Here is an 18,464-nt window from a genome sequence, read left to right on the forward strand (position 1 = left end):
CCAGATTTTGAGCCATGGGGAGGTCCATGGGTGGTGTAAGCCCAGAAGACAGGAATGTGTTGTTTGGTTTTGAACTTGTTTCTTCCTGCTATCCTTGCCACTGCCTTTCCTAGTGACTTCCTTCTGTGTCTTGGTGTCCCTGTCAGATGGCAGTGAGAATTTTTATTCATCTATGGAAAATACATTGAGATTAGGGCAGGGAGTGGGAAAAATACTTCACAAATACCAACAATTTATTTTTGTTTTAGATTATGATTTCCTTGTCCAGCGTTTTATACTTTCTCAATAGTAGCATTTGTTTAAGCCATGGAGAAATGAAAGGTCACATAACAGGTGATTGATTCCTAGGGTGCTAGACTGAGCCCTGTGTTGTCCATATCACTGTGCTTTTGACTGGTACACCTCTGTTCACCTGGAAATTATTCCTGAAATTTTAACAGCTGAGTGAGTCATCTTATCTTGCTTGGTTTGTACTCTTAGTACAAGTAGCCCTTTTCCTAGTATAGTTTGTCATAAGCATTCCAGCTACATTTGAAGTGATCATTTGTTACTGCCTGACAGCACTGTTTTCTGGAAAAATGAATTCTTTTTTTCACTTCTTTCTCCAAGGAATAATGGTATATGCTCTGTATGTTTTTGAGTGCTGAGGTAGTGGTTTTTCTTTAGGCGTATGTTGCCATATTGCTACATGGAAGAAGGCAAGATTAGAAGAGTACTTCTTGAATCCTTTGCAGAAGGCATGAAATATTAATTGTTTTGAGTTCCTGTGAAAGTTAATTTATAGCCTGGATTGTGAAAGCTCTTTGAGTGATAAATCTTACTTGTTACTAGAAAGGTAATTTATGCAACTAGGTCACTGCCCATCAGGATAATGCAGAGTTCTTGGTCTTATTAAAAACAGTCAGAAGCAAAAAGTACAAATCTTATGCAAGTGTCTGCAAAAAAACTACTAAATCTTTCCCCAAAAATCAAGGGAGAAATTCCAGAAGATTTTATTATAGCTTGTAGTCTGTTCTTCTCTTATGGACTTTCAAACTTAAAGCAGTTGTGGTTTCCTTATGAGGGAAAATCTGGATGTTTTGCTCAGTCAGTGCATTACATTTCTGACCTAGTAAGAAAGTTCATGGTTTTAGCCTTAAAGCCACGTGTTTCTCACAGATGGAGTACTGTCTTTCTAAATGGATGTTTATTTAAATATTGACTGGCATTCAGAGATTTCATAATTCTTTCAGAGAACCTAAGTGTGATCATTATTTTTCATGTTAAGAGCTAGTAGTGGTGAAACTGTCTACTGGACTGTAAAGTTGCTTTGTTCAGCAGCTGCTGTGTGACAATGACTATAGCATGTATTTTTATAGAAGTGTACAGTTCAGATTATAATTTTGAAAATTTGGATAACTGTAAAGTTTTGGGGTTCAGTTGTAATGTAGTTTTTGGTTGTAATGGTTTTATTGGATATATCCAATGTAAGACTTTTGGCTTAAAAGATGGGGTGGGTTTTTTTGGTGTGGTAGTTTTAGAAAATAATCAAGTAATGATGTGAAGTGTAGCCAACAAAGGAAAAGTGAGACATTTGGGCTTTGTTTCCTTTTTAAATAAAAATGGAATGGAATTTCTTTCTATTAAACTCAACATATTATTCCCTTATGTTTATTTATTTATTTATTTAATTATTTCTCAAATTGGAGGCCTTTCAAACATTTGTTGAAAATCGACTTCCGTTTGATATTGTTATTGATGGACTCAATGTTTCCCACATAAAATCCAGAAGGATGCAGTGTGAAAATGTAAGTGCTGGTTAAATATTCATTAAGTGTTTTGTGTCTACTGATTGTAAAACAGTGAGTGCCTCATTATTAGTTATCCTCTAGAGAAAATGAGCAAATACTTTGTCGCACATTTACAATGAAGTTCAAAGAGTTATCTAAGTTTCACAAATTAAAAATTATTAGTGGGAAGATGGTTCTTCTTATATATTTGCCTGTATTAGCTGTAAAATGTCATACATTTCCTTATATATTCAATGTTTAAAGTTACAGCTAAGGTGTCAGTAATAACATAATTACACAAACTCTGTATGATTGTGTAAGTTTTCATAGTAATAGTGATTTGGGGGGAATGGGTAAATCTGCTATGTAGAAAATTTAGTCTAATATTGTTATGCTGATAAAAGTTGTCATTAAAATAACCCCTTGCTTAGTTCAAACCACATCCTGTACACATTTAAACATTATTTCACTTCCTATTGCTTTGAGACTTGAGTCCTGTTTGACAAGAGTAGCTCAAACTGGCTTCAGTTCTTTCCATTTGATTTGTAGAAAAAAAATCCTGCTCCTTTGTCAACACCTATGTTTGAGAATTCTTGATACTCCCTTGTAGCATTTCATTAAGAATTGACTTAAGGTGTTTGGGTTTTTTGTCAATCAAATTTACTTTAAATTTGAAGTAGCAAAGTAGCTGCTCACACATATTTCAAAGCTAGAATTTAAATTTTCACTCTCTCAAAATTAAAATGAATTTATAAATGAGCTCAATAATAAAAGAAGAAATTCACTTTTAGTCATTACAAGAAATACATTTTTGTTCTAGGAATTACTTTAAAGCTATTGTTAGGAAGTAATATATACTCATATATCTAGATAAAAGTGAGCTAGGGAGGTTAGATAAACTTGCTGAAAGATGTTTCAGAGTGGCAGTGTAGTTTTGTGAGATACTGTCCCACCTGATTTTGGCAGATAGTTACTCCTGATTTCTGATCAGAAATCTTACTAAGAGGTATTAGCATGCTGAACAGTATAAATTGCCTTTGTGTTTCTCCTTAGCTTGGACTGTAATGGAAGCACTTTGGGATCCATGATGCTAAAGAGCTCCAGAAGGACTGTTGGAGGCATCAACTTTCATTTGGGTTGTTCCATATAGGTACAGGTCAAATTTCTCTTGAATCCCAGCTGTTTACTGATTAGGAGGATTTTGGGAAGACTGGCCTTTCCTTCCTACACATCAGAACAGTAACTTGAGCTCACCCCAGCTTATCCAGGAGAGGGTTCTTTTAGCTATAATTTACTTTTCCTATGAGTTAGGTTGCTGTGAATGATTATTACATTTTTTCATGCACAAAAAAATGTTAATCATTGGGATTTATGCCAGTCTTTTTCTGCTCCTGTTTTCTGGATCCTGTTTTTTGGGAGTATGGAGTCATTACATGAGAGATTGGAGAAGCCTATTGTTTCTGCCATACACCTGCACATACTCACTGGCTGAATAGTACCTGTTTTGGCATGGGAGATGTGTATTTGCACTCTAAACAACAAAGTAGCTGCTTCATTTCCCAAAAGAAATAATCTTCTAGACACATGGACTACTAAAGACTTTTCCTTGCATTGATCACTAACTCTCAACTAACTGAGATCCTTTTAATTTTTTTTAATGCTAGATGTCATTATACACAGTTACAGTGTTAACTATTGACTTTATAGCTTTTTCCAAGTGGAAACAATTTAAATGTGAGATCATTCTGAATGCTAGCAGATCCTGTTTTATTTCGTCATGACTCTGAACTTCTATGTTGTAACATGTCAAAAAAGGACTATGCTTTTGTTCTTATTTTGTATCCTTGTGATGAAGCATGCATTCTTGTTTTCTAACTTTTTTTTCAAGACTGCTAAAAACAGAAAGAAACCCACAAAGCAGAGCAATCCTTTTTTCTGTCTCCAAACTCTTTTCAGATGAGGGAAGGGAAGGCCACAATAATCTGTTCATGCACTGCTTTTCTGGTTATGGTGTTGCTGCCAAGCAGTGTCCCATCTGTGAATGCTGACCTCCCTGAATGCTGTAGTCTGTCCTTTGAGGGCTGCCTCTGCCACAAAACATACTCTTCTGGAGGCTCCTATCCTCACACCTGTGGCAGCCAAATGGAAAACGTGGAGTGGCACATATGGGGCATTTACAGTCTGCCTTATGAAATTCTTCAGTTTGCACAGGGAAACAGTGTTGAACTGAGAAGATGGAGAAGAGAAATAATGTGAGGGAAGTGGGAGGCAAAGCACAAAGGATGGAAAAAGCCAAGAATGAAGGCTGCTGAGGTCAAGGTGGCTGGCTAGGGTAGCATGGCAGTCCCATTTTGAAGAGAGGTATGCTGTGACTTCTGCTTGACTAGAGAGGTAGTAAATGAGCAGTCTTTCTGAAGACCTCTGTTAAAACTGTCCAGCCTGTCAAAAGCTAAATTATTTAACTTGTCAAAAAGCTAGGTGTCATGGATAGACACTGGCACAGTGCCAGTGCCCCCATGAGAGGTGTATTCCCCAAAGGTCAGTCTGTGTCCTTTTCAAGGGTTGATTACTGCATCTGCTAGACCCAGTCAGGATATGGTTTTATAAACTTTTCTGTTAGAATATGTAGTTAGTATGCAGCGTGGTTGAAAGAGAAAATGAGATTGTTGCTGTGTTTCTAACACACTGTTATGTGTTACTATTTGCAAATTATTAGTTTCTTTGGAGCCTGTCGCTTATGTGATTTAGAGAGAATGGCAAAATAAAGGGTGTTGTTAAACACAAGAGAAGGCCAAAGATTTATGTGACAAAAACATGGTAATTTAAATGCATTCTGGTCTTAATTCAAATTTAACAAAAAGTACTGTTTAACTTCATGACTTAGCTTTCAGAACTGCAGCTGTTCTGCTGAAGACCAAGACTCTAGCTAGCTCTTAGTCGTATGATTAGAATAAGAAAACATCGATGAAATTTTCCTCTCTGTTTCAAACAGCCTAACATTTGTAATTCCATTTAGTATGCCTTAGGCATCTTGGGGAGTGGCTGGGTTGTGTGGCAAGGCACAGGTACCTTGAGGGATAAGAGGAGACAGAAAACAAGAAAAAATTGAAGGTAAAATTTTTACTCATTCAATTCCCAAAGTGTTCTGAATTCTAGAAAGCTAGATATGTGACTTCCCAGGCAACTTCGGTCCTCATAGCCAGCACTTAGCAAATCATCATGAATATTATTGACTTGACAGATATACTGGAACATCCTGTGGCAGTTTCTCTGGTTTATGACACTCTTGGTTTGTAAATATAATCCCCAGTTGCCCTTTTGTCTGTTTCCTGGTAGAAATTATAATGTGGCTGCATCAATTACTCAATTCCTGAAAAAAAAAAAAGGAAAAAAAAGAAGGAGTCAGCATGAAGATGGGACGAAAGATTTTTTGAGGGCGAGGGAATGGTGAGCCCATTTGATTTGAACGCACTGCACTCATAGTGGCTGTAAAACTGCAACACCAGACAGCACCTCCTTTCAACCCTTTGCTTTCTTACTGTAGCATTTTATATTTTAAATATTAAAGTTGGCTCCTTATTAAAAGATATTGTAGAATGGAAATGTGCTATATAATCAATAGAAAAAAATTCCAAGCCTCCCTAAAGTCTAAAATCGTTCAGCCTTGTCATCTGCTGCTGTAAGACTGTACCTGATGGGTTTTGCCTGAGTCAGTCACTGTACTGCAAACACATGGCTTACAAACAGAGATATCCTTGCAGTTTAACTAAGAAAAGTTGATTCAGGCTGTATCATGATGTGTAGTTAATCCTTTCCTCCAGATGTATCTAATTACATAAATCCTTACCCAACACAGTCACATTTGGTACTCTCTGTAGTGCTCTCACCTTTCACCTTGTAAAGGTCAAGAGAGGGAATTTCCACACACTAACTGTCCATTTCTCCTAGTAAACAAACTTTACATAGTTCTTAAATGGATGTTTTCCTGTTTATGACAATTTTCTGCAGAAGTGTTCCTTTGAAATGAGAGGGAATCCCAGTGCAAGCAGGATAGCTAAGGCTCTAGGAGACCGCTCTTGGGTTGCAGAAGGGGAGTGAAAACACTTTGCTTCAGCTACCCCTGAGCTGTGGAGGACCGGGGTGGGAGGTGAGAGAGGGGTGAGAGAGCATGATCTGCAAGAACAGTCTGAAGAGTATTTTGCTATTCTTAATTTACAATGAATTTGGTATGTTGTAAATTAACTATGCAGCCAGGCTCTTTTTTTTAGCTGTACCCATCTGGTGTTGGAAGTAACTGAACATACATTTCAAATGTGTGTTGGATCAAAGCTAACTCACTATTCCCTTCTTCAAACAGTTTGGCAGTTGGGGTCAGCTCTGCCCTAACTTTATCCTCTCTAATCTCTATATTAAACTCAGACATCTAAGCTATTGGTAAAATAGTTCCAGACTGAGTTACTCAAGGCTGACAATGCACAAAGGAATAGTTTTTGCTCTTGGCAGATAATTCAAAGTGGTTCCTCCTAAACTGAATCAGAACTTCTATAAATGGACTGCACGAATTTGTGTAATTCCCATATAAATTGCAGTAGGCTGTAGAATATCTGAGGAAGCCAGATCCTTGCTGTTCCTTGCCATCCCAGTCTGCTGGCAGCAGCCAGCATACCACATCTCTGGCCTGAAGCAGCAGTCAGCTCCTGCCAGGAAAGCCATCAGACCTGCCCCTGTGCACCTCTCACAGGCTGTCACAAAAAGCCAGGCTGTGGCTGCTGTAATTGGGAGTGCTCTGTGGCAGGTGCAGGGAACACCTCATGTTTTGCATCTCTATCTTGTCTCTTCCAGGGAAAGAGCAGCAGGCTTGTTGAGTGGAGATTGCCCTCTGAATTGGGGAAGGGACTAGGAGAATTTTGCGGTAATAATACTTGTGTGTAAACATATTACTGCATTTTCTTTTTCTGTATGCTAAAGATCTAAAATTATATTTAACAGGAGGATTCAAGCTTTAAAACTAACATTATAATGTTAGTTATTCTAGTTCTGTAGTAGTTATTGCTGGACTCCTGGCTGCATTAGCAGTAGAGAAAAGGGTGGGTAGAGAGAGGTTGTAGTCCTGAAAGGAAAGCTGGTAGTGGAAAAAAAGTTTCATCAAGATTAAGGAGAAAAATAGTACATAGGATAGTAGTCTATAGGAAAATGGTGAATGGTCCTGTTACATTTTTGAAAAAAACACAACTTTGGCCACAGAATTAAAAGAACCTTGATGAATTACACTTTGTGAATTCAGCTCAGAGCCATTGCTTTGGTGTGTACTGTATTCAATTTGCAAGGCTTATTTTCCAAGTATAAAGACAATTATTAAGACAAGAAAACCTCAACTCTTCAAATAAAGGCAAAATTTTTAAAAAGAAGGAAAAAAAGAAAATCAGGGCATCTATGACCCACAATTCTCTTGTCTTAATAACCCAAATCAATTTTGAAACATAGTTCTGCTTCTTTGAAATCTCTTCTTAATGCCTATAAATCCTCTATGATGAAACAAGAAGAGCAAAAAACATTTTGGATCTTGCAGTGTTTGAGAAAAGTAGTGAATACAACTTTCTCTCCTGAGTTCCAGTTATGAAACCATTTTTGAGGCCATGAGACATACAAAAAAATCAGCTCCTATGCATACAAGTATAGTTGACAAATACACATACTAGTATGCTCAGGCTTTCATGGGTAATCTTTACGAGTCTTCAAGTCAGTCTTAACCGTGCAACACGCATAAAAAATTATCTGTACAATTATTGAGACACTGATACTTTGTACAAAACATTAGCTCCACTCTATGAGCTGTCCTACAAAACAAACAGTTATTAATAAATTTGAGCCCAAAAAACTCATCCATGGGAAAGAATTTTTTTCTTCTCTGACTCTTTTGGCAGCATCTGTGATTTGTTCAAGTACTGTACTGTCTGTAAATGAAGCAAGAATGAAGTAGATCCATGAGTCATTCTCTGTTTGGAATCAATACATCCAACAGAGGTCTTATTTGTCATACTGTGACAGTTCATCAATTCTGCCTCCAACCACCTCTTGTCTTACCACTCAACAAAGCAGTCAGATGTGTTTGTTCATTTGCTCTCAGCCTTTTCCATTTCTTTTTTTTCCCCCTATCTTCTAATGGTGGTTCACGTTTGCATTTCCACGATAACAAAACATTTTTCCTGTTACTCAAGACTGGAGATATTTTTATCTTTGCAAAATGTGTTTCATTCTTTAGACCTGTACTTTCATTTCCTGTAAGTATTGCACAAACCGTAAAGATGAAGATTTTTTGTGTTTTCATTGAAAATCACCTTCACCTTCTGTGTAACATGATCTTAGAAGAGAAAGAAGGTCAAGCAGTAAGGGGTACTCTTGAAACTTCACCTGTTTTTACTGTTAGAGATTAATGAGTGAAATATTCAGCATTGCATCCATATCTCATCAGTTAATTTCTGGGGGTTTCTTGGGTAACCCAGCAGAAGAACTCAGTTCTTCTCTGAAGACACATCTCAGAGATCAGTACCGATCTGCTGAAATCTTTCCCCTCTCCTTCTATGTTGGGGCCATCCTAAAATAGCATAGCTCAAGAATTGTGGTCACCAGATGCAGAAGGACAAGGCTGTTAAACTTCCCAAGAGAGCTGAAGGAGATAGACTCAGTTGCCAGTGAAACCTAGAGGGAAGGCCTGGCCTGCAAGTTCTCCTCTCCCTGCAGCTCTTCTGAAACCTGGCCGTTCCTGATTGTGGCTAAAAGAGAAATAAGAAGGCATTTAATATATTCAGCTTTGTATCCCTGTACACTGTTAAGTGCAGATGTATTGGATATCAGTGTGTCAGAGGTTCCAGAAGTACTCCTACAGCTGGTTGGCGTGGATGCTTGCACCGAGGAAACGCCCGTGTTGCCAACAAACCTTGAGCCATCAAGTCAGGCTCTTCCCCTAATGATGTGCTCCATTGTCCCTCACTGCTTCTGCAGCAATGGGACAGGAGAGTAGGAGCTAGGTGGGACATCTTAAGAAGGGAAATGTAAGGTCAGACTTGTGAATACAGGGGAAACTGTCTCAAAACTTTCAAATTCCCAACATTGTGAAATGGGAGAGGGGAAGCTGACAGGATTCCCTGAGTAAATGCCTCATCCACTGGCTGTAAGCAATTATTTTTCTTTTCAGTTTTCAGAGGTTTCCGCTCTAGTTTTGCATTTCCTGGTGAGAACTGAGCAGCAGAAATCGATCAAGTTAAAGAAATGTGACTATCAGGCAATTTGATAGTTCTGCCTGTTACTTTCTCTCAGAGTCAGATTCTTCTTGGTGTTGCCTCCCGTTACTATTTGCAGCCTTTGTTTCTGGCTATAAAATTAATAAAACCCATGTGGTTAAATGAATTATCTCTATTGGTTTCCATCTGGTGTTTATGATTTTAACCTTTGTATTTGGTGATAATATCAAATCAAAAGTTAATGTAAGTACAGGAGCACCCAAGCACCAATCATACCTTTTTTTTACAAGTGAATTTGCATCACATCTTTCATAGTAAGATTCTTCTAATCACTAGAAATATAAGCTTGAAGTGCAGCAGGGCAGAGTGAACCTGCCTTGATGATTCATGTCCCAGTGAACTTAGTAACTGTAGCAAACAGGTTGGTTGTTGTATGTTGTAGAGAAGTCTAAAATCTAGGTGGTGAAGTCAAATGAATGTGTCTTCTGAACTGGATGAGTTTCTATCTTGCTGTTTTCACTTTGTCCCTTAGAAACCTCAGGATGGGGGTTTTCTTTGGGCAGCTCAACTGCTTCACATAATCATGAATTGTTATCTGTGTGGCAGTAAGAGGTGTGCTGGGCCTCCAGATTGGAAACCTGGTCTTTGGGGAGCGGAACTGCTTCTTTAGAAGTGATTTTCGTATGAAAAGTCCCCATAGTAGTGAGAGGCTATGGGAAGCAGGCCAGAAAATGTGAAGGCTGGGTTACTATAGCCAATCCTCTGTAAGAATAAATATTTGATTTGAATGTGAGAAGTGCTGGTTTCACTGTTATTTTAAAAGCAGCATAGGTAATCCTCAGGACAACAATTGTGTTCGTTCATGTACACCTGGATTTATTTATATATTTGAAGAGCAACCAATTTTGGTTCGTGCCTGGCTTTTACATTTAATAAGCTATTTTCTAGTAAAAGTAGGAAAGAAAATATATTTGATAGTTGTGTTATCTGAAGGCAAAAAGGTACAATGTAACAAGAGCCTAAAATCCATTTGGATTTATTTATGTAGCTATGAAAGCCTAGTTTTTTGAACAGTATGTTATTCCTGTATAATATATACATATTGACATGATGTTTAATGATCCAACAATCCATTAAGGTACACTTGTTGTTTTTTCTCTAGTTGCATTCTATTTGTAAAGCAGAATTAGAAGAGACATTTAAGTATAAGTAAATATACTTTTATTAGATTATTAAATTATTATAACCTGCAATGAAGTTTAAAACTGAAGTTAAAGTAATTTTATTTTTTTAATCTAGACTCATAGAAAATCAAGTACAATTGTAAACAGCTTTTAATCTAAATCTCTTCATAAACTGATTTTTTTGTGTTGTCTGGAACATGGAAATAGGAACTCCTATTTGAATCTAGGATCATTAAATTAAATGGAATTTAAATTCCATTCTGGGGATGACAATCATGCTGGCAGTATTCTTGCTTAAAACCAATTCACAAGAATTCCTGTTTCAAACTGAACTTCTGAAAAATGGTAAGAACTCTTCTTACCCAAAATACTGTTGCCCATTAGAGGTGACATTCTGTATCAAGCACTTCTTAATGCAAACCTCACCTTCTGCCAGTATTGATTTTGTACATCAGATACAGACATAAAAGGGAAGAGGCTATCCCTAGTCTACTTTTTACTTATTTTAAGGGTACTTTTTTACAGTTCTTCTGAATAAGGGAGGGGAAATGAGGCTAGGCAAAAAACATAAGGGTTGAAATAAAATAGTCTCCATGCTGATTCAGAGTTATGCCTTTATCTGTGCTGTTAATCTAAATTAGATCAAATGAGATTAAACTAATATGTTCACTTGTGTTAATATAAAGAGGTATATAAATATCTCATTCAGATATCTGTCACTTCTCTGAGGACTGCTACCAGAACTGTGCCATTAAGCAGGTACTGTACATGCTGAGACTTGTGAACAATTTTGTTGCTTTGGTATCATGTGAGGAACAGGAGTGATGTAGTAAGAACACCAGTACCAAGGACATAGTAAGATAACTGTGGCTACCTTTGCTGCTGCTGTTCTTCAAGTTTCCAGGAAAGTAACTTTTATACAATAGAAATCTTCACTCCCATCCTTCAAGAAAAATGCCTAACTCAAGATCTTAAAAATTAGTACTTGCAAGCCATTAGATGAAGAAACAACCTTATAAAGCATAATTTGTGTTGGTGTTCTCATTTTTCTGTACATCTCCATAAAATAAACATTCAAATCTTGTCTTCTGTTATTATTATTCCCTAAATATGATCCCCCAAAGTTACATTTTAAAATAACTTTGAATATTTTATCTCTGGCATTGTAACTATTTACCCCATATCATTGTTAGGAAACCTTTTTCTTAACGAGAAATTCTTTGTTTCAAGTATTTTATGTATTTACTACTAATCTTTACCTGTATCTACTGATTTTTCCTTTCCTCTCAGAAATACTAGCTTGTGATGCTGTTTCTTCCTGATTTATTATTCACTGATCAGTTCTTTAATTATCTGAATAGTTCTTCTCACAGTTCTAGCTGGAAATATGCATTGAGTTATAGTGAGTCAAAAGCTAAAGAGGTTGTCAAAATTATATAAACATTAGGTACTCTATTTTTCAACCAGTTTAATGAAATATGAATTCCTTCTTCTAATTTTTCTGAATCGTTTCTACCATTTTCAGCTGTTGTATTGTCCTATCCTTGTACAGTGCTTCCTGTAGTGACTGTTAAAACTGAACCTGTGCTTCTGTCATATGGTTAATACCAACTTACCTCTTAGGTAAATCAGAAGGTATTAGTGATGCTTATGCCTGTCCTTATTGTCCAGCATTTATCCACTTACCTGCTCGCTTCTATGCTCGACAAAAAGGAAGCAGTGAATTTGCAGTAATATTTCTTCTGCCTCTAATATTTTAAATTTTTGAGTCTTGAGCTTTTAAGGAGTCCAGTTGACATGGCTGAGCAAGCTGTGTACGGTGTGTGCCATAAGCTCTCTAACAGCAGCTAAAAGCCTGTTCAGTTCCACTGGTTCTGAAGCAGTTGTTACTCAGAAGTTGTTCCTGACTTACATGGTATACCTGTGTGGGAAGATTAACCTTGCTGGTGCCTTCTCTCCTTGTTTATTTCCTAATTGTGTGATACCTTGGTAAACTAGATAGTGCTTACTCTATACAATGAAGAAGAAAAAAAAGTAGATGTATGATGCAGGTGTTTGTTAAAGCTGTTGTTCTCTGGAGTTTGAGCTTCTACACTCAATACAGGCTTAAGAGAAGGACACTGGAATACCTATTTCTTGAATTCTGCCTGTACTACTACTTGATTGATTGATTGATTGATTGATAGGAGTTTTCTTCCACCACAGCCCTAAGTTGCCACACATTTGAATAAATAAAATGAAGTAGTAGTAAGAGGGGTGCAAGTAATCGTAGAGCAGAACCAGACAGTCTTAATGATGTTGATTTGATGGTGATTTACCGTGCTCCTTATGAGGAGTAGTTACCCTGGGCTCGTCCATCATTAATGTCACTACACTGCTTTTATCAGAAGTCATGTACTCCATGTCCCTGTAAAACATTGCAGTGTGCTGTTTAAATCTGTTTATGTGGAATGGCCATATATCTCAATAGTGAGAGGAAGTGTCTTAAAGCATTGGAGGGTTTTGACATTTTCACTTCTAGTTTATATGTATGTGTCTGCATATCATGTCTTAAAGAGTGAAATCTCTTAACTTTCCATTGAGTGGGCATTCCCAAATGGGCTTTCAGAAATTTGAATGCTATAGGTTAGGGATTTCTTTTTTGTCATCCCACCCACTCTCATTTCCACAAGCCTATTTAGTCTACCAGCCTAGTTAACATAACCAGTAATAAAACACAATTTTAACCATTTGCTATCTAATAAATTTGGTAAACAAAACACTTCTGAAATTATAGTTCTGTTTTGAACTTGAGCACTGATGTTCAGTCCTGGATGCTCCAGGGTTGTTAGCTGGGTATCTGCATCTTTTCCATGGAAATGGACAAAAAAGGGCAAGATGCAACATAATTCCTCAAAAGTGCTGGCTGATGTGGTCTTATAGATACCTGGAAACTGTAATTCTGAGTCTCCGAGCTAAAAGTTGCTTTTAAAAATAGATCCTTTTATGAAATAGGGCTGGGGATTGGGAGTGGTTTTTACTTGGCTTCTGTTGCCCAAGCTTTTCTGGTGGTCATATTTTCATATTCTCAAGCTTGTTTCTCTTGACAAGGGAAAAAAATGGCTAAGTATACGAAGTTTTTCATATAACTGGTTGTTCCCAGGAGGCCAAGCCTTTAGACAAATGCCAGCTATCATCCATAATTAATTTGTGGAAGCTGACAATATCATCTATATGTCAAATTGCTGTATCTTTAAAGTTACAGAAAATTACTTCAAATAAAACAGTGGCCTGCCCAGTATCCAACTACTGAGTATTGCAGACTGCTACCAATATACTTACATTGAAAACATCAAAGTAAAAAAATTAGATCTTGTGGACTTTATTATTTATCATGGTGGGCTTTCAGACTGTCACTGCCTAGGATGTCCAGGTATGGACACTGCTGGCAGTGTTACTAGTAGTAAAATGGCATGAGTCTGCAATGATCAAAACTAATGGCTGTGTAAGATAAATAATGCTGACCCACATTTACATTGGTGCAGCTGCATTATACTGCATCAGGTTTTTGTTGGTTTTGTAGGAACAGTGAGTTTCTTGCCAGGGTAAGCCTTGATCCAGCTGAGACAGTTGAACTTCTGCCTCATGGTACTGGCAGTGCAAGGTGTGCTGATGGATGTGAAAGTCACCTGGAGTTTTTCCAATCTGGTAAACATCAGTTATGCTCTTAGCAATATTAAACAGATTCCTTCCTAGGTTCTTCCTTGCTGAAAGCTTTGGTTTCATGGTTGGCCCAGGACAGATAGGTCTGACTCTGACCATGCAGCTGCTCCTCCATCTCAGACCTTTGTGCTTTAGTTTGCTTCTGCTAATTTTTGTATGTTGAAGAAGAACATTTTATGTTCTCTTTCATATTAAATAAAATTTTCCTCTTTCTGACCTTCACAGAGAAATCACCACTCATTTCAGTAGTGTTTGTTAATGTATTTATGTGTTAAGAGCTGCAAAGGTTCTTATTGAAACAATTGTTCTTGAAGGTGTATAAAAGTTTTGAAGGTAACCTCTGTATAATAATCTGTAGCAGGCCACTGGAAAATAGTACTACTGAGAAACAGCAGACAGTGTGAAAATTGTGTTGTAAATATTTGCTGCATGTTGTACTCTTGATGCTTTTTTTCAACTGCAAGTTGTCAGTTTACTGATGTTTCCTTGGTTATCATGTCATTCTACCTGGATGTCTGTTGTCATGTGAGCTTAGAAATAGTCCTTATGTTAAAGTGTTTCTGGAACTGTCAAGTTTATTAAAATGTGGGATGTCTCTGCAGAAGCATAAGTTTAATATACCATAACAAGCATCATGCCTGTGCCTGCTGTACAGCTCTTGCAGGACCACAAAGGACAGAAGTGTTGTCTGGGACTTTAGGACGGGAAAACACTTAGCATCATATAAGGTCAGTCACACTGTACAGACATCTGCATAGGACAGTGGTGAGAGCTGAAGTGTTAGTACCTTTTAAACTGCCAGTTTCAGTCTGACAAAGCCGATTTCAGTCCTGCCCTGAGTTATTTCCTATCTATGGAAAGGATCAGTCAGGCTTGTGCTTTCATTTTCATAATATCCCATTACTACTGCCAGCATCACCACCCAGAGATCCTGCTCACATTTTGGATTTTCAGTACTTAAATATAGCTTCTGACCCACACTGAAAATCTTAGGACTGGCACAGTTCCATGGGGCTCACTAACATGCCTTTGAAATAGCTACATTGTTTTTACTTCACTTCCGATGGCTGCATTTTTACTTGTTTCTAAAATGAAACATGGTAGGAGAAACTCCCTTATTTCCTTAAAGTCTTTGTGTACTTTGTATCTCTGATAATAGTAGAAAAGCAAGAGTATCAATGTTCTCGCAAACACTGGATTTCTGGTGAAATATTTCCAGTGAAAAAAGGCAGACCCCTGAAGCTGTGACTTCAGCTGGGAAAATTACTCCATTTACAGTCAGTGGCTCTGACAGGTAAAGTGGAAACTTTACCTACAGTTTATAATATAGCAGAATGCAGTGTCGGAGACTATTTACAAACATGTTCCTTCTACATTCAGAATTGTTTCAGGGATTGTCTTGAGCAGATTGCATCTTCAGTTGAAATCAAATGGAGTTGTAATTAAAGATATCCCCATTACTAGCATAACAGCCAGGGTATCATGAACACAGGAAAACATAAATTGTGCTATTGCTTCTGTATCTGTCTGAATATATTTACAGTTACTCTGCTTCATTCTCCCCTCTACTCAGGATTCAAGATGGTTCATTAGCGTGGTCACAGTCCATGGAGTATTGCTGTAGTCAGTTTTGACCTGAAAGTAATGTGTTTATATTCACCCAGTGTTACAATTGAGCCAAGGCCTCCAGGGAGCGGGAACACTGGATTGTGCAGGAGCACCAGGTGTCTTGGTACACACTTGGTACCAGTCAGTTTGGACCTGGCTGCAAAAGCATCTTCAGTCTCTGAAAACAGACTTACTCTGCAAGTAGCACAGCTGTATTTAGGTATTGCCTCATCTGAGCAAAATGAAGCTACTGTACCATCCTCAATCTATATTAAACCAACTTGGGAATCTGCTTCTGTGGTTTAGTTTTCCTGCTCAATCAATAATCTGCCTTTGATTAATAGTGTTGATTGTTAAGAGTAAAAGCTAATATCTAAAAGCGAACTGCAAATTTTAATGAATTGTGATAGGAGGTTAAGACATATCTCTAGTGAATGTGTCAAGAGAGAATAAATCAATTCCAGGCACAGAGTCACTGCACAGAGACAGGTTAAAACACGTTAAACATTGTGCCGATAGCCATCACGGAGGTGTGAAGAGCTGTCACTGGTAGGGTTTTGCATGATGACGTGTTCCATCTGTCTAAATAGTCTTAGTGTAACACAGGATACAAATATCCCCAACAATATTGTTTCTGCAGTATTGCAGAGATCCTTGGTGTTGTAAGGGATAATTCCCAAGAGTCACCTGCTGAATGTCTAAAGAGCAGAAAGTAAACCAGGCTGATTAATCTTAGTCACTGTTACTTATTCATCCATCACTGCTTTCCCTTTGAAGTAGCTATGCCCCTGCTAGTCAGGGACAGATAAACTCCAGAGAAATCAAGAAACATGTATACTGCCCCTGTATTTGGGTTAAGAGGACTGGAGACTAATTTACACTGTGTCATCAATAATAATGTAGAGAATATAAGAAGCATTTGTATTTAGTGCTGTGGTAATGGTCTTAAATGTGCTTTGGTGAAATTACCAGGCTCAGTGAGAAAGTCCAGCCTTTCTTGCAAGCAGCACACATGGCTTCCTTGAGTAACTGGCTGTGGCCAAAATCTCTGTCTTCTCATTGTGTAGGACTGAAGTAAACAGGTTTTTCTTGAGCTTATTTTCTTTATCTACAGTATGGGAAAAGGTAACCAAAAGTGGTGAAACTCTTAAGTCAAATAAATGTAGTCATGACAGGAATTCATTTATAGAATCATAGAATGTCCTGAGTTGGAAGGGACCTACAAGGATCATCAAAGTCCCAACAACTGGCCCTGTGCAGGACACCCCAAAAATTGCACCATGTCCCTGACAGTGTTGCTCAAATGCTTTTTGAACTGTGTCAGGCTTGGTGCTATGACCACTTCCCTGGGTAGCCTGTTCCAGTGCTCAACCACCCTCTGGGTGAAGAAGCTTTTCCCAATATCCAGTCTAAACCTCCCCTTACCCAGTTTGAGGCCATTCCCTTGGGTCCTGTCACTGGTCACCAAAGAGATCAGTGCCTGCCCTCCACTTCCCCCCCCCACCCCACCAAGGAAGTTGTAACTATAATGAGGTCTCTCCTCAGTCACCTCCAGGCTGAGCAGACCCAGTGACCTCTATGCTGCTCATATGGCTTCACCTCTGGCCCACCATCTATCTTCATTGCTCTCCTTTGGATGCTGTCTAACAGCCTAATGTATTTTTTATATTGTGGCACCCAAAACTGTACTCAGGACTCAAGGTGAGGCCACACCAGTGAAAAGTGAAGTGGGACAATCACCTCTTTTGACTGGCTCCAGTTGTGACTAAACTTTGGAGACAATGATCATGCTCAGCCCTGCCTGGCAGTACAGTGATGGCAGCTCTGAACCTGTGGTCTGTGTTGGGGTTTCTTCTGCAGTTTCACAGCTTGGGCTGGGTGGGAGGCAGCACTAACAATAGGTGAAAAGAGCAGTAATAGAGCAGTTTGTTGCTCTTATTAGCAGATAACCTGTAGGTGAGTTTTGCTTTTAAGTGGCAGTTAATGAACCCAAATGTTTAAGCAATGTCAAACATGATTTATTGATAAAAAATGTGATTTAAATATTTTTGGTGGTTACTTCTTCATGCTCTGTGTGTATATGGGTGAGTCACCTTTTGCTGAATCACTGAGTGGTGTACCTCCCAGCAGCAGTGTGTAGGGATTTCCCATTTCACAAGCAGGAATCTACCTAGTGAGAAAGCTACCTCAAGCTAAGCTTTGAAACTGGGGACATGGTACACATGATCTAGTGATCAGAAAGGGACTGGCAGTGAAGTCATAGGAAATCTGTACCCTGCTCTGCTCATGGTTCCTTGTATGAGTTAGAGTATTTAATCTGTCTTCCTTGTGCTCCATTATACACTCATGCAGCTTCTGGAAATACTAGATTAATAAAATACCCTTGACTTTTTAAATGAGAGATCACTACTACTGTGTTTGTATTGACACCATTATATTCAGTTACTTTCCTCTGTGACTGAAACAAGTGGTAGTGTGTCTCACTTCTTCCTTTCTTGAGAAGCAGCCGGGTGTGGGAGTAGACACACTTAGGAAACCCCCCATGGAAGTTCTGTGACACCTTGTAGACCATCTCCATTAAGTGCCTAAGCCTAAAGTGAGAGAAAAGGCTCTTTAGTGAAGTTGTGTCAGGTAAGTGGGGTGTGCAGAACAAAATTATCTTTATCTTATGAAAACAAAAGAAATTTCTATCTTCTGTATTTTAGTTGTGTAAGTAAGGTTGATCTCTGTATTAAGTAGCAGAGGGACAGTGAGTTGTTATGTAAGCAGGAGTTTCAAAATTTTAAAATGCTGACTCCTTTAATTTCACTACATTTTAAGCCTTTGTGTTTTTCCATTGCTGTAGCTAATATATACCAGCCTCTCAATTTTCTCCCAGAAGCACTTCACACTAGAAAACCTCATATGCTAGTAATATGTAGGACAAGAAAGTCCACATGACTACCAGGTACAAAGTACTA

General features: G+C 38.2%; 1 protein-coding gene across 1 annotated transcript in view; it reads left to right on the plus strand.

Annotated features, from left to right (window-relative positions):
* LOC121356029 (protein only RNase P catalytic subunit) overlaps positions 1–18,464 on the plus strand; it is a 37,095-nt gene that overhangs the window by 13,716 nt on the left and 4,915 nt on the right. Inside the window, exon 5 of the mRNA XM_041472054.1 lies at positions 1,681–1,787. Coding sequence (XP_041327988.1) covers positions 1,681–1,787 — 107 coding nt within the window. The remainder of the gene's footprint in view (positions 1–1,680; positions 1,788–18,464) is intronic.

The sequence above is a fragment of the Pyrgilauda ruficollis genome, unplaced genomic scaffold (assembly GCF_017590135.1).
Source record: "Pyrgilauda ruficollis isolate IOZ18807 unplaced genomic scaffold, ASM1759013v1 scaffold28, whole genome shotgun sequence".
Classification (NCBI taxonomy): Eukaryota; Metazoa; Chordata; class Aves; order Passeriformes; family Passeridae; genus Pyrgilauda; species Pyrgilauda ruficollis.